We start from the raw sequence: 17,703 nt of genomic DNA, 5'->3' as shown, positions 1-17,703 counted from the left end.
TTGGAGCTAAATGAGACCATGTGACAGAGTTATGGTCACTGGATATGAAAGAGATGTGCACCACTTCCATGCCTAGCCCCAGACCTACTCCCCCACCACTCCTCTTTCCCCATTTACCCATTAAACAGAGAGGACTCTAAGGACCTACAGGAGTATGTAGCAACAAGATGGAATAAATGATTTCATGGAACAAAATCCCCCTCCTTTACCTCCTACCTCATGGACCAGCACTGGGCTGTAACGTCAACAAGAAATAAACTTACACTGTGTAAGCCACTGAAACTTTGGCATACTTGTAGGGTTTTTTGTTTGTTTGTGTTTTTCTCTTTTGTTTTTTTTTTTTTTTTTGAGACAGAGTCTTGTTCTGTTGCTCAGGCTGGAGTACAGTGGTGACACATCAGCTCACTGAAACTTTGGCACATTTGTAGGGTGTTTTGTTTGTTTGTGTTTTCGTCTTTTTTTTTTTTTTTTTTGAGACAGAGTCCATTCTGTTGCTCAGGCTGGAGTACAGTGGTGACATATCAGCTCACTGCAGCCTGGACCTCCTAGGCTCAAGTGATCCTCCTGTCTTGGCCTCCCCAAAGTGCTAGAATTACAGGTGTCAGCCACTGCACCCAGTGGAAGTAATACTTGAACTGAAAAGTGAAAGATTAGTAGGAGTTGGATTGTGGAGCAAGGTGGGTGAGGAACAAGTTGGGAGTAGAGAGATAATGGAGTTCAGTATTAGACTTACTGAGTTTGAAATAATATCTATACCCAGCACACTAACCATTGCTTCCCCTCCCCTCTCCGGCCCCCAATAGTAACCTAGGAAATGAAAATTAAAACAAGATACCATTTTTCACCGAAAAACTTATTAAGAATTTTTAAAATGAGTAAGCCCAGTGCTGGGGAATGAAAATTAACTCTAGTAACCAAGGAAATGAAAATTAAAACAAGATACCATTTTTTCACCTAAAAATTGATTAAGAGTTTTTAAAGTGAATAAGCCCAGTGCTGCGGAATGAGAGTATATTTATTGCTATGGCTTAGTAAAAAACCACTTTAAACTTAATGGTTTCAATCAATAATCATTAATTATCTTTCATAGTTTCTATGGGTTAGGAATTCAGAAATGGCACAGCCAGGATGGCTTGTCTGTGTACTGCTGTAGGCTTGTCTATCTGGCAGTGATGCTGACTGTAGGCTGGGGCCTAGTGGAGGCCATCAAATGGCACACCTACAGAGGCCACTCCTTGTGGCCTTGGTTTCCTTGCAATGTTGGGTTCCAAAGGCAAGTGTCCCATGAGCAAGCAAGCCAAGTGGAAGTCATATTACCTTTTATGGCCTAGCTCTGAAAGGCATGTTAATTTCCACTGCACTGTATTTATTATTTTTATTTTTATTTTTATTTTTTTGAGGCAGAGTCTCACTCTGTCATGTAGGCTGGAGTACTGTGGAGAAAAACATGTCTCACTGCAGCCTCCACCTCCCAGTCTCAAGCAATCTTCCTACCTCAGCCTCCCAAGTAGCTGAGACTACAGGCATACACCACTATGCCTGGCTTTTTAATTTTTTAAGGAGATGGGGTCTTGCCATGTTGCCCAGGCTGGGCTTGAACTCCTAGCTTCAGGCAATACTCCCACTCCAACCTCCCAAAGTGCTGAGATTACAGGCATGAGCCACCACACCTGCTTTGTACTATATTTCTTTAGGCAGCTACAAAGATCCACCCAGGTTCCAGCAGAGGGAACACAGATCCCACCATTCAATTAAGGAGTACCGAAGTCACACAGTAAGAAGAACATGTGGAATGGGACATATAGTTGCAGCTGTCTTTAAAAAAATACAATCTGCTAGAGGGACTATAAATCGATACAACATCTCAGATGACAATTTGCCAATATTTTAAGTAGCTTAAATATTAAATAGTCTTTGTTTTAGCAATTCTACTTCTAGAAATTTATCCTGAGGAAATAATCACGGATGCACGTTATGATTTAGTCATAAGGATATTCACTAAAGTAATATTAATAATAATAAAAAAAGTAAGCAAACCACATGTTAATAGAAAACTGGTTAAATAAAAAGGCTGATGTAATAGTACATTAACATAATGTATTAAAAAATCACAATAGAATTTTAATATGCAAAAACACTTAGATATATTAGGGGGGTAAGTATATAAACCATATGTGTAATACAATTCCAAATTTGTAAAATATACATAAATGCATAGAAAAATAAAACTAAAAAAATGTGATTGTTCCTTATATCTTCATAGGGAAGGATTACTTATGTAATCAAGGAGAAAAGTTTACAGAATACAAATTAACCCCAAACTCTTATTTATTTAAAATTTTACTTTATTTTATGTTCCAGATACATGTGCAGGTTACATAGGTAAATGTGTGCCATGGTGGTTTGCTGCACCTATCAACCCATCACCTAGGTATTAAGTCCCACATGCATTAGCTATTTATCCTGATGCTCTCCCTCCCCACGCCTCCCCGACAGGCCCCAGTGTGTGTTGTTCCCCTCCCCGTGTCCATGTGTTCTCATTTTTCAGCTCTCACTTGTAAGTGAGAACATGCGGTGTTCGGTTTTCTGTTTCTGTATTAGTTTGCTAGTTTGCATGATGGCTTCCAGCTCCATCCATGTCCTTACAAAGAACATGCTCTCAATCCTTTTTATGTATACGTAGTATTCTACGGAGAGATATATATATTACATTTTCTTTATCCAGTCTACCACTGATGGGCATTTGGGTTGATCCCATGTCTTTGTTATTGTGAATAGTGCTGCAATGAACATACGTGTGCATATATCTTTGTAACAGAATGATTTATATTCCTTTGTAACACCAAACTCTTAACCTATGGATTAATGTCATTCATCACTTTAGGAAATTTCATAGCAACTATCTCTTTCCTCTCCTTAAGAGATTCCAATGAATAGCATGTTAGACCTTTTCCTGTATCATCTTATGTCTCATAGCCTCTCTTTTATTCCTCCACTTCCCCCCAATCCTTTTGTCATTCCATGCTTTGTTCTGAATATTTTTCACTGACCTATCTTGTAGTTTGCTAATTCTCTCTCTGATTCCTCTCTAAAGTGTTGTTAAATGTGTTCATTGAATTCTTAATTTTGGTTATTGTACTTCTTCAGTTTCAGAATTTCTATTTTTTTTTTGTTTTGTTTTGTTTTTTGAGACGGAGTCTCACTGTCGCCCAGGCTGGAGCGCAGTGGCCGGATCTCAGCTCACTGCAAGCTCTGCCTCCCAAGTAGCTGGGACTACAGGCGCCCGCCACCTCGCCCGGCTAGTTTTTTGTATTTTTTAGTAGAGACGGGGTTTCACCGTGTTAGCCAGGATGGTCTCGATCTCCTGACCTCGTGATCCGCCTGTCTCGGCCTCCCAAAGTGCTGGGATTACAGGCTTGAGCCACCGTGCCCAGCCGTTTCAGAATTTCTATTTTTAAAAATTTACTTTTTTTGTATTATTTTCATTTCTCCACCAATTTTTTTAACTTATGAGATTACTCCTACTTCTGCTCTCTGCTCAGTTTTAATATTTTTTATCTTCTTGATCTTGACAGTCTTAGTTATTTTAAAGTCTACGTTTGATAAATATAGGAGCCCTTGCAGGTCAGTTTGCATTATCTGTTGTTTTTGCAGGTTCTTGTTTATGTTGACTTGCTTCCTTATATGTCTGGTTATCTTTGACTCTGTACTATTATATTTATATTATTTTTGTAACATTATTAGGTATTATATTTAACATATTATTAGTAGGAATAATTTGGAACCTAAGATGAAGCTACCTCCCTCCAGGAAACTTGTTGTTGTTGTTTGTTTGTTTTTTTGCTTTTCTTAGGCATCTGAAAGCACTAGCAATCTAAGTTCACTTTAATCCAATTTCCAAGCCATCCAAATGACTCAAAACTGGAATATAGTCTGTACGAGGAGTGTTTGAGTTCACCAGTATTCACAGGGCAGCCCTTTGGACTTCTAAAGAGTGTTCTCAGGGTCTCCACCCGCGATAGGGCCCAGATTCCAATTTTTGTCCCTCTATACTAGCAAGACCAACAAAAAGACTGCCAATCTTCTTAGCTGCCTATCCTGATCAGTAAATGTGCCCTGGGCAAAAGTGGCCCTAAATACTAAACTCAGCTCTCTGAATTTCTGTCTTCTTCTAGACTGTGGCCTAGAATTTCCTTCTTCTTCGAAATCTTGAACTGGAAACTCTTGACTAACATTAAATAACACCTTCAAACAAATTTTTAAATCTACATTTTATCTATTTTTTCCAGTTGTTGGAGGAAGATTGTCCAAATTACCTCATCGGTCATTTCTAGAAGTCTAAGTCTTTCTACCATACAACACTGCACTATATAGTATGGCTTTATTACGCTTAACTTACATGTACTCCACTATATGTATTTAGCCCTGCCTCCTAAATATTAAAATTGTATTTTGTGCATGTGCTCTATTATATATGCCCCATTACTACATATGTTAACATATTCTCATATATTACTATATAAGGATAGATATTTGAAATCATGTATCTTGTAGTTCTTGGACAATTTAAGGGTTTACAAGGGTGATTTTAAAATTTTATACCATTTTCATTATTTATTGACTTTGGAATCTAACTCCTAAGTAAGACAAGACTCCACTATACCAGAAATGTTCTCGCATGGAAGTTACCTATTTGGGATACTACAGAACATGTTTTTATTCTGAGTAGGAGCTTAAATAAGATAATATCTAGGTTTCTGTCAACTGAGATTCCATAGTTTTGTGCTTAATTTAACGTATACCCGTATACCAGATAAAAGATTCATAGCTTGATGTTTCATGCATATTTTGGAATGGTGAAAATACTACCAACAGGAGAGCCCTGCCCATCAGCATGAAAACTACCAAGAAAGGAAACAATAATATGCTTTTTCTTTTTTAATAAAGCCCAATTTTCATATTCTTCTGAAATTAGGCTACAATTATGGTCTGACTGCATTTCTCAGAAGTTAAATATCTCTATATGTATATGTCATCTTTACATGTTACGGAAATAATCTAAGGGAAAAAGTTACATGCAAAATGATGCTCTCAGCATTATTCAAAATAGTTTTTAAAAATCAGAATAAGACATCCAGCAAAAAGGAAATGGTTAAATATGATATATTTACCAAGTGAAATACTATGCTGTCAATAAAATTATAATCATGTTCTACATGATAAAAATTACCTATATAAATTCAAAAGACAAACTGAGAAAAAACATTTGTAATACACGATAAATCAATCAAAGGCTCATTTCTTTAGCATTAAAACAGGAGAAAAGATTAATAACTTGATAGAAAAGCTAGCAAAAGAAATGAAAACAGTTCATAGAAAAGGAAATACAGGTATCTTTTAAGTATATGAAAATATACAACTTCACTTATAAGAAAAATGGAAATTAAAGACAAAATAAAATATGGTTTTTATTTTTCACAATGGCAAAGACAAATATTTGATACTGCATTGTAGAGTCAAGAATTTGAGAAAGCAGGCACTTTTATATATTGCTGGTAGAAGAAACATTGGTGCACACTCTCTGTAATGCAATTTGGCAATATCTGTTAAAAAAAAAAAAAAATTTTTTTTTTTTGAGGCAGGGTCCCACTCTGTCACCCAGGCTGGAGTGCAGTGGTGCCATCACAGCTCACTGCAGCCTCAACCTCCCGGGCTCAAGCAAGCCTCCCACCTAAGCCTCCCAAGTAGCTGGAACTATAGGCATATGCCACCATGCCCAGCTAATTTTATTTACTTTTTGTAGAGACGAGGTCTCCCTACTTTGCCTAGGCTGGTCTCAAACTCCAGGGCTCAAGCAATCCTCCTGCCCTGGCCTCCCAAAATGCTGGGATTACAGGCATGAGCCACCACACCCAGCCTCCCACAGTTATCTTCATTTAAGTGAAAACCAAAATGATATTTTAACTGAACAAGAAAATCAAACAAAACCCTAGTATTCCTAGATATGCTTTGGTTACTTTGAGGAAAGGAAGAAGGGAGGAGAATGGAATCAGAGAGGTGGACATGGGAATTTAAATTCTAATATCTTTCATTTAAAAGATGTGATTCAAAGTTAGCAAAATATATGATTTAACAGAATGGGAGCTATCATTTTCTGTCTTTTTAAAAAGAAGATAGAGATCAATTTGCTAGTAAGTCTTCATGGCTTTTTTTTTCCTGATTTTCTTACAAAGCAAACATCCTTATGTAAAACTTTTATATCTACATTTCTATGAGAGTTTCTAGGATCCCCTCCACAACTCCATTCCATCTCATCCTAATTACATGCTGCAGCCAGATTAATCAGCCAAGAATCAGCAATAGAGTTCAATTCTTGTTACATCAAATGTAAAAATTAGAAAGGCTGGGGTCAGATCCCAAAGGGCAGAGGAGTTTGAAACCTTCTTGGATTCAAATAGCCCCCTCTCTCTACACTTCTCTGAGCCTGGGTTTGTGTGTAGGCTTAAAAAAATGGAAATAACTACCTCAAACAATCTGGGAGAATTAAGAGACTTTCTACATGAAAGTATCTAGTAAGTACCATGTCTGGTACCTGATCACTCATAAAATCTAGTTTTCCTTCACCTATACTTACTCACCATAGCACAATACACACACTATACTTAAGAAATCTCTTTATTGTTTCTGCATGCTTCCTGCTCAGTTTCATTTCCCTGATCAGTGCCATTTTCCATTTTATTATTCTACCGTGTCCACTTTAAATTTTCTGCCCCCATATCTGTTATCTTATCTGTTATCTATTCATATCCTACTTACCCTTCAAGTCCCAGCTCAAATTCTACCTCTTATAAAAAATCTTCCTGACTTTGAACTCCTATTGCCCTTAAAAGCCAATGTCAGACAGTTGACCACTTAATTTTTGTTTATATTTTAAATTTTACTTTAATTATTACGAATTATATTAACACATTTCTCTTATTTAAAAAATACTAATAACACAGATAAAGCTACAGACATCGTTGACCATTACTCTCATTCCCAGACCCTATCTTTAGAGGTGCTGCTTACAGTTTGTAATACATTCTTCCAGACCTTTACTACACATCTACATACCTGTAAAATACAGTTTTGCTTTAACTCTTTTTTTATATATATGGCATCATATTGTACATGTTGTTCTATAACTTGCTTATTTCACATATATCTTGTACAGAGGGGCAAATACTGCATGATTTCACTTATATGAGGTATCTAAAATAGTCAAATTCATAGAATCAAAGAGTGGAATGGTGGTTGCCAGATGCTGGGAGGGAAGGAGGAATGGAGAGTTGTTATGCAAGGGGCATAAAGTTGCAGATGAATACATTCTAGAGATATGCTATGCAGCACTGTACCTACAGTTAACCATACTGTATTGAATACTGGAAAATCTGTTAAGAGGGTACATCTCATGTTAAGTATTCTTACTATGATAAAATAAAATTTAAAAAATATATAAACTTATATACCTATGTATCTATATCTCTATATCTATATATCTTGGAGGTCCTTTTAATACATATAGAACCATGCTATTCTTTTCACTCCAGAGTATTCCAGTTTATGTTACCATTTCTTTATTCATGGACATTTAGGTTTTTTCCTCATTTTTACTTCTATAAATAATGAAATATTTCAGAGAGAAATGATGTGAAAAAATTCTGAAGCAGAAACACAACATAAAACCACTACTTACATTAAAGAGGTTTCTAACAAGGTAGACATTAAAATGTCTTTGAATCAGAGATATATGGTATTTTTCATTTACCATATTATAGTCTTCATACTCTTTAAGGCATTAAATATGGCCATTGCCATTGTTTTGTTTGGTAAGATACACTGCTCATTAAATGATTTGGTGTAAAAGATCCTATGAGGATTGGCAACACTATCTCACTGCCTTCCTGCCTATTCTTCACCAGCATAGATCATTTTCTCCATTAACTCCCGACACTAGAGGGCAGCAGCCTCAGTACTAATTAGTAGTAATGCAGCTCGCAGTTGACTAATGAAAACAATACTCCTTCAGTAAAATCTGCACTAAATTACTAATGAACTTTTTATGTTGAGGGAAAATATTTCTAAAAAACCAAATAGACATAAATTAGGTAAAGACAGGTTTCTCCACGAAACAAACCAGTCGTGCTGTCTCTCCAAAAGGAAGGATGAAAGAAATCTGATTTAGATTATCCAGGGATTATCATTGAAATACAAGCTAATGTAACCAGGTGTGGTGGCTTGTGCCTGTAGTCCCAGCCACTTGGGAAACTGAGGTGGAAGGATCACTTGAGCCCAGGAAGCTGCAGTGAGCTATGATCACACTGCACTCTAGCCTAGGTGACAGGGTGAGACCCTGTTTCTCTACAAAAACAATACAAAACAAAAACCCTGAGCTAATGAAATATAATAAGATGTATATTCTTTTGTTAATTCTCTGTGTTTCACAAGTAAAGCCTGGAAGAATCAAATGATGACAAATTCCTTTTTATTAGATTCTCCACATTCTTTCTGATTTTTTTAAATAAGAGGAGAGGAACAGATAGGAATAATACTTTAAAAAAAATTTTTTTTTTTTTTTGAGATGGAGTCTCGCTCTGTCACCCAGGCTGGAGTGCAGTGGCGCGATCTCAGCTCACTACAGCCTCCGCCTCCCGGGTTCCAGTAATTCTCCTGCCTCAGCCTCCTAGGTAGCTGGGATTACAGGCAAGTGCCACTACGCCTGGCTAATTTTGTATTTTTAACAGAGATGGGGTTTCACCATGTTGGCCAGGCTGGTCTCGAACTCCTGACCTCAGGTGATCTGCCTGCCTCAGCCTCCCAAAGTGCTAGGATTACAGGCGTGAGCCACTGCGCCCGGCCAGGAAAATAATTTTAGATCAAAGACATATCCAAATAGGTTTTCTAATGGCCTTGTAGAAAACTTGAAGGAACTAAATAAACAGATTTTATGAAAGAAAAAGAAAACCAAAAAACAAAAAAAACAGGGCAAAGAAGTCCCCCAAATAACAAACAGAAGTAGCTAGTCTACCTATTTTGAAAACTGCCAGGTGAGACATGAAGGGCTTTCAAATATGAATCACTCCTTTTCAAATATATCTATGGAAAAGTTACTACATTATGTAGTTTTTCCACACCATCTTCTTTCAGTAAGCAATCTACATTTAAGGTTTCTCCATCTTTTCACAGCTTGATAGCTCATCTCTTTTCGTGGCTTGACAGCTCATTTGTTTTAATCACTGAATAACATTTGATATGCAACAGTTTGCTTATTCATTCACCTATTGAAGGACATCTTAGCTGTTTTCAGTTTCAAGTACATTTTTAATTTGAAGAAATAAAAGTATAAAGACTTTCGGTTCAAGATGAAAGACTTAAACACTTGTTTCCCCTCCCTGAGAACTTATTACAGTGATAGTAAAGGAACAAAAGGACTAAACCTACAATGTAAAAAGAACTGGAGGAAGGGGTCAGTGGGTACTGAGGAGTAGATGCAATTGCCACGGACAAAAAGTAGCATGAAACAAAGCGCAATAAGCCCAAACCCAAAATAACTTGATAACATGCACATTTTGTTCTATAATCAAAATGAAATCTCATCTTTAACATGGATCAACCATGAAGGCATTATGTTAAGTGAAGTAAGCTAGTCATAGAAAGACAAATAGTGTATGATGCCACTTACATGAGGTACGTAGAGTAGTCAAATTCATAGAAACAGAAAGCAAAATGGTGGCTGCTAGAGGCTTAGGGGACGAAGAAATGGGGAGTTATTTAATGGGTACAGAAATTCAGTTTAGCATGATGAAAAAGCTCTGGAGATCTGTTTTTCTTTCCTTAAGATCCATCAATTAGTTGTTCAAAATGATGCACCATTTTAGTTGGCTTCATGTTTAGACCACAACTTAACTTACTCAGCTTTGTCTTTCCTTGCTTATTCGGGTCCTTCATTCTTTCCTTCCCTCCCTCCCTTCCTACTTTCTTCCTGTCTTCCTCCTCCCTCCCTCCTTCCCCTCCTTGGGTAACTGCTTTTTCTTTTCTTCTTTTTTTTTCTAATGTTGTTGACCAGAAATAACATGCCATCTTCACCATATTACTAACATCTTCCAGCTTTTTACTATTTATGGCATAGATGCTGAATTCTTTTTTAAGACATATTTCTGGAACCCCAGTGTGGATCAGTACACTGTTATCATCTAGGATTTCTTTACATTGGATTTCTGGGGAAGTTACTCCATGTCAACTTCCTCATATTTCCTATTTCCTTTTGCTATGTTTCCTCAACTTTAACTTCTATATTTTTTATTGCATTTGGCAGGGGTGGTGTGTCAATGTTTTTTTCTTAATTTCCAAGAGCTCATTATTGTTTCCTGTTCCTTTTTCATAGCATATTTCCTTATTTGATGGAATAATTGTCTTATTTAATCAAAAAACATTAAGTTCTTGTGTTCCCTGACTTAACTCAGTTTTTTTCCTGTATCCATTGCTTTACTTATTTTGCATGCAGCTTATTTCCTTTTTATGGTTTGATCGTTAGTTAGCTTTAACATCAATAGATTTTCAGCCGCTGGTACCCAACATTCTGTTTTCTGTTTCTGTGTATTTGACTACGCTAGGTACCTTATATAAGCTGGTATGGGTTTTCTCTGTTTTCACATATAGAGTATGTTTTCTGCCAGTCTCTCCTTAAACAAAATGGCCAATTGGAAGCTCTGTTTGTTAGTTGCACTTATTGTCCTGTAAACTTTGCTAGCATTAATTATATTGTTTAAACTTTCGAAATGACTAATGCTAATAGCATAACTATCAAAATTCAGGAGACATAGAGAATAGTGAGTGAATTCCCATTTTTCACAGCACAGGGATATATCTGACAGATAATATCTAAAGCTTTAAAATACATCAAGAAATAGCGGTTCTAGTCTATTACTTGGTCTTTTCATGGTAACCACAAAAATAACTAAAAAGAAACTTAAAATGACCTATAAGCAAACTGAGGAAAAGAAGAGGCAGTTAGGATCATTGTTTTCCATTGTTTTCCCTTCTGTACTATTTTTTAAAATCATAAGCATGTATTTCTTCAAAAAAAAATAAATTGCAAATAAAATGATGAAAACAGGAGAAAATGTAGGAAATTTGGAAGTAAAAAGAAAAAATGAATTTGAATTCTAAAAATAAAAATTCAAATATTCATTTATATGTACTAAATTTCTTGGACAGAAGGAGAACACTGTTGCCAAGGAGACCAAAGCAACTGTTCAGCTCTTTAAAAAAAAATCCATGGCAATTTATTCTGCATAATATTACATCCTCCTCCAGCTTTATAAAAGCCAATAAAATGGTTTTAATGAGGGCCTTGAAACTTAGCTTATGTTGTCATTAACATGTATTAAACATTTGCTTTATGGAGTCTACCACAGTGATAAGAATACAGTAAAAGTCAGATGACCTAAGTTTGAGTCCCAATTTTACCACTTAAAAGCCATATCTCCTTGAGCAAGTCACTTTTCTTTTATGAGCTTAAGTTTCTTTACTTGTAAAAATGGGGATAACTACTACCTGCCTAACACACTGTTGCTATGAATAGCAAACGAGACTTAGAGCATTTTACCAAAGTTGAAACACTACAGAAATAAATTCAAGGAATAAGGACTAGCATTTCCCAAAAGTAATAAAGCCATATGTATATGTTCTGCACTCTTCATTGATTAAATGCCAAATTCAGTATTAGAAAAATGTGAACAAAAAATGTTATATAAACTAGTATTATAAAAATTGGACTGAACTAGGTGGCAGATCCAAGCGCCCATCTAAGCTCCGTAACTGGATAATGTCCACAATTTCTTTGGGTCTCCATACAATGACCCTGGAGTAGACCACCTTTGTTGAGGAATGTCATGGGTGTATTTCCCATCACATAAGGATGATTTAAAAGGAAATTCACTCATCACCTTTTCTACCTGGGCTACATTACGAGGCACAGAAAATCATGCGAGTGACACTGAAAAAAACTTCTACCATTAGACTAATGTTTGAATCACTGGCCTAGATTGAAGTATTTTATTTCCATTTTCAGGCTTTTTATAAGCCTGTGCTACCTTGAACTTTACATGATACTCTTTCTCAACACAGACCTACATTCTGAAACCAGAGTGCTCTACTTGCTATTTCTTAAAATGCCATGGCCAATTCCTGCCTCCACATCGCTGTCGATATATAGGAAGTTCAACACCTTTGTGGCAGCTGCTATAGCAAGCTGAGCAGCTCTGCCCTATGTCCCAGCTCTATTCCCCATCCAGCCACTGATCCATCCACTTTGCCAGTGCCTAACATCTTACATATAGGACTGCTTTTAAAAAGAATATTAACAATGCATAAAGAACAGGACATATTATATTGAGAGAACCTGGCTTCTGGGCCAGCACAACTTATCTATAATTTGACAGAATGTATGAAAGTACTGAAAAAAAGAACTAGGAAGGAGGTGAGTGACTTAGCCCTAGAGCATAGAAGGAGAGACCACTGTAGTAGAGTCATCTGTTCACTGCCTGGAGGAGAAATGCCTTGATCTAGGACTTTTGGGTTCTAGTGGTAAGATAGTCCCATTGTGGAGATGTGTGCATTTACTTATTACAGGTTGATGCTGTTAAATGTTTGTGTCATATATCTGACTCCCTGTGATTTGATTTCATGACCAATAAAAATCTTCTTTTGACTTCTCCTATGGTGCATCTAGAAAATGCCCTGAATAGAAACAAATCTACTTAGCTATTACATCTGTACCATACATTAATAAAACATTCTGAATTCAGACATCAGTTTCTGTGACATTGAGCACAGTGAGTCCATCCTGAGACAAGGTAGGCTAACAAATTAGGCTGAAGGCTCAGGAACTGGAAGGTCACATTCTGGACTTGTAAATTTACCAACAGAAAGCCACCCCATAGGAACTACGTGGAGTACCCCAAACTGCCCCAATAAACAGCCCATCTTGTTGCATTGTTTTCTTTTTAACATTTACATGCACACCTGTGTGTATTTAAGCCCTTCAAAACATACTAAAGCCCTTCTATGACCTGGTCTTTACATATCCTTCCAAAATTTTCTATGTACCCTGAGCAACAGCAGAAATAAAAGTTCTTAATACACACATTAAAATTTATCTCTATGCTTGTCATAGTTCTCCTTATGTTAGCAAGTCTAATTTTAACTAATTCTGAAAGTTCAAGCACAAATAACATTTTTTTCATAAAGACTTTTCAAATACACCAACCGAGACTAAGATTAGTAATTTTAGTGACCAACGCAAGTAACACATTGACCTCTAATCAATTTATAACTGATTATATGCCTCATCTGAGTCATGAATAATTGGTGGCAGTTGGTTCCTTTTTTAATTAAATAGGTATTCATCAGGTGTTAAACTCAGTCTCTCTATGTTAAAAGACTACCCATGTCATCAATGTATAATGTAAGAAATGCTGAGTCTGATCTTTACATTTCTGCACTCTAAATTTCAGTGCCCTGAGACATAGTCTAGCTTCTCTATAGTATCAATCTACAGTAGATATGATTTCTCCATTAAATATATTCTCTCCTATTAAGAAAGGATCAATGAAGAAATTTATTATATTTATTAACAAATTACTTAAATCTATTCCTCTGTTAAGGATACTTATTACTTGCCTCTATTATTTATGCTTTTCCTTCCCTTCTATGTTCTTTAACGATATGATCCATATCTATTTCATCTTTCTGTCTCTCACAGGTTTCAGCCAATGCCTTATATTCAGAGGCACTTTAAATACAAATTAAGAATTTATCTTCCACTTTTGATGAATTTTTATCTTCATTATTTTTATTTTATGTTGTTTTGCTTTATTTATTTTTGAGATGGAATCTCACTCTGTCACCCAGGCTACAGTACAGTGGAACAATCTCAGCTCACTGCAACCTCCGCTTCCCGGGTTCAAGTGATTCTCTGGCCTCAGCCTTCGAGTAGCTGGGACTACAGGCATGTGCCACTTCGCCTGGGTAATTTTTTTTTTTTTTTTAGTAGAGACAGGGTTTCACTATGTTGGTCAGGCTGGTCTTGAACTCCTGACCTCAGATGATCTGCCCGCCTTGGCCTCCCAGAGTGCATTACAAGCGTGAGCCACTGTGCCCAACCTCTCTTCATTCTTTTTCAGGGGCTGGGTGAGGTGGTTCACACCTATAATCCCAACACTTTGGGAGGCTGAGGTGGGAGAATCCCTTGAGGCCCAGATTTCAAGACAAGCCTGGGCAACACAGTGCGACCCCATTTCTTAAAAAAAAAAAAAATTATTTTTTTAATTAGCTGGGCATGGTGGCATGTGCCTATAGTCCCAGCTACTCAGCAGGCTAAGGCAAAAAGATCACTTGAGCCCCGGAGTTCAAGGCTGCAGTGGGTGCAGTGAGCTACGATTGTGCTACTGCACTCCAGCCTGGACAACATGGAGAGACCCTGTTTAAAAAAAAAAAAAAAAAATCAATCAGGAGACTCATTAGGAAAAGTATAGTTAAAACTGGCACCTAAAGAAAACAAAGTTTTGCTACTCCAAGTGTGGTCCACAGACCAGCAGCATTAGTATCACCTGGAAATTCATTCTTAGGCAGAATCCGAGGCCCCACCCCACGCCTCCTGAATCAGAATCTGTATTAAAGATCCCCAGGTGATCTGTAAGCACATTAAGGTTTGAGAAGCATTAGACTGTAGAGAAAGAATTATTCGTCCAATATACATATGACCAATTAACACCAAATACCTCATTGTAACTGCTTATTTGTTGGTCTTCCTCATCTGCTGAGGCTTGTTGAGGGCAGGAACCCTTTCTATTTTCCTCACAAGTATTTCCTGGGTCTAACAAGACCTAAAACACACACTCGGCATTCAATATTTTTTTGCTGAATGAATGAATGAACAAAGTAAAAACAAAACTTTCAGAAAGAGAAGCCTTAAGGAAATTCATTTGTACAACATGATGTCACATAATACCATACAAATTCCTTAATTCAGTGTCATTAATTCCATTTTAAATGTGCTGCCGTCTCTACTTCAACAAAGGTATTTTATGCACTTGACAAAGCAAAAGCTTGGATTATCTTCCTTTGTTGGAGCCACCAGGGACCTCTTTTACAAGTAAGATAGCTGCATTTTAATTCTGATTGTCACAAATCCATCCCAAATGCCCGCATAAGGTTTAATTACCGCAACAATTTGGAGGTGGGGGCGGAGCGTGGGTGGGGAGGTGTTGGTAGAGAAGTAAGGGTTAAGGCAAAAACAATCCTGTATTAAGAGTACCATATGAAACCTGGAAAACACGATTCCTTGAACAGATTAATTCCAGAAAATAGCTGCCAGCAGGAGAAAGAAGAGGTAAGCGCCTTGCCTTTCCCAAGAGCAAAAGGTGATACTAGAAAATACCAAGGATAGAAGACCAGCGATTACCTAGCGACAGAAGGAGGAAACACACCAGACCAGAACTAAAGCAGATAGCGGTTAGAAACGCCCAGTAAGGGTGCCAGAAACCACTTTCAGGTTTGTGGAGAAGGAAGTCAAGGGAGAAAAAGGGAAAGGAAATCGTTGTTTAGGGTATAACTTACAATGATTTTTTTTTTTTTGGAAGAAAGAGGGAAGACAGCACTTGAAGGGAAAGAGGGTAAAGAAGAGGAAGGGAGGTTACAATTGAGAGCACCGCAGAAGGAAGCGATGCAGATGTTCGGCTCTGGCGGACCGAAGGAGGAACCCCATGCATAGGTGGGTGGCAACGCCCTGCTCCGCTGCCCCCCGCCCGGTGTCCCGAGCCATCTCCTCTGCAGCCCGTGGGGCGCTGGGTGGGTACAGGAAAGAGCAGACTATGTGGGGGAGGCGACGGCGGATGCTGGGCTGACCAGGTACCCACCTTATCCCAGCGGAGCCACTGCCCGATGGCCGTGTCCAGCTGAGGATCCCCGGTGTGGTAGGGGGCGTGGAGCAGGTTGGAGTTCAGATCCCCCTCTGTGTTTTCAGCCATGGCGACCAGACAGGTGTACGTGCCGGGGGCCGGCGAAGACACTGAGTTGGGGTGGGGGGTGGCCTGGGGTTCGCTCACCAGGGTCCGGGCGTCCCCACCTCACTGAAGGGCATTGGAGACCAATCGCAGGGTGTTTGTAACAGCTCCTGCTGCGGCGTCAGGGAACCGGGAGAGAGGGGGCTTATGGCCGCCTGCTCCCCAGCGGACCAGGTCGGGGTCTCTGGGCGAAGTGACTGAGGCGGTCGCGCCGCGAGAGAACAACAACAGTCCCAGATGTCTGGGTCCTGGCCCCGCCACCGCCGCCGCCCGCACCGCCTACGGCCCCGCCCCGCGCCTTAGGCCCCGCCCCTTCCCGCCTCTGCTAATTTAAGTCCGCGAAGCCCTAGACTGGAGTCCGGGAGCGCGCTCCCCACGACTCCGAAGTAGCATGGGTTTACAGCCCGTCCGGGTGGTGAGGCAGTAGTGCACGGTTATTTTTATTTTTTAATTTGCCATGGGTCTCCTTTCCTCGATCTGCTCTCACGGCTACCACTAGGAAGCTGCCTTCGCGCTTGCCCTGCAGATCCCAGCGCGCGCGCAGACCCCCAATTTCTCTTGGGGGCACGCGCCGGTTGTGGGAGGAGGGGCTGTGCGAGCTGTCCGCGCACTGCTTCACGGGAGTTGTAGTTCTTTCCTTTGAGCTCAGCGGAGACCGCCGCCGAGACTACGACTCCCAGCAGCTCCGAGCCCTCCCTTTCCTCAAAAGAAAAAGATCTGCTTCGAGGTAGTTCCCTGCGGACGCCCTATCCCTATTAGTTATGCTGCGGTATGTGGCCCTGGCATTAAATTAAACAAGGAATGACATAGTAAGGGGGCAAAGTGGTATTCGTTTAGTGCTGTGCAGTTTACGAGTCTCATTCTATCGCTTCAATCCCTCGGTAAGGTAGGGGGGCGTCGTCCTTTCCCGTTTCACACACAAAGAAGAAACTGACTCCCTGAGACAGTCCTCTCCTAAGAGGCCGAGTTCGTGAGCGGTCAAACTAGGGTTCGAGTCTCATTTCAGATTCCCTCGGCTGGCAGTTATTTTATTAGGTCGGTGCAAAAATAACTGCGGTTTTTGCCATTAAAAATAATAGCATTAAAAGTAATGGCAAAAACGGCAATGACTTTTGTACCAACCTAATAGCTCTGCTGCTACAGTAAACTAGGAGGTAGGGCTAACAAGATTACTGTAAAATAGATGAGGAAGTTGTTGAGGGAAGATGGGTCGACATTTAACCTTGATATAAGAATGTATAAGCATCACAAGATACCAAGAGCAATGGTAATGGGAATACTGAGGAAGAGGAAATTGGTTCACTCAAATTGAAATAGTCTTCCGTTACTTCTTAGCCGCCTCTCCTATGGAATGCTCACCTAACTTGAGGTCTGGGAAACGCTGAGAAGTGCTGACCTGTCAGCCACCTAGCTACTCCTCCATTTCTTGGTCTGGCCTTCTTAGAATGGCTATGATTTTGACCAAGTATATTACAACTCTTTCCCTAGTCAGCTTTTTTGTGAGGAGGGTATGATAATATTTACATCATGGCTGTACAGTAACTTAATAAATGGCATTAGTCTGCGTTTCACAGATAAAAGACATAATAAGTTCAAA

At 38.9% G+C, this 17,703-nt stretch overlaps 1 protein-coding gene across 1 annotated transcript in view; it reads right to left on the bottom strand.

The window, feature by feature from the left end:
• PGM2L1 (phosphoglucomutase 2-like 1) overlaps positions 1–16,657 on the bottom strand; it is a 54,147-nt gene extending 37,490 nt beyond the window's left edge. The window contains exon 1 of the mRNA XM_011996183.1: positions 15,960–16,657. Within this exon, the coding sequence (XP_011851573.1) occupies positions 15,960–16,070 (111 nt within the window). The 5' untranslated portion in view covers positions 16,071–16,657. The remainder of the gene's footprint in view (positions 1–15,959) is intronic.
• Between the last annotated feature and the right edge of the window lie 1,046 nt (positions 16,658–17,703).

The sequence above is a fragment of the Mandrillus leucophaeus genome, unplaced genomic scaffold, assembly GCF_000951045.1.
Source record: "Mandrillus leucophaeus isolate KB7577 unplaced genomic scaffold, Mleu.le_1.0 Scaffold504, whole genome shotgun sequence".
In the NCBI taxonomy this organism is placed as follows: Eukaryota; Metazoa; Chordata; class Mammalia; order Primates; family Cercopithecidae; genus Mandrillus; species Mandrillus leucophaeus.
The sequence above is the reverse complement of the archived record's forward strand: the minus strand, read 5'-3'. Positions and strand labels throughout refer to the sequence as shown.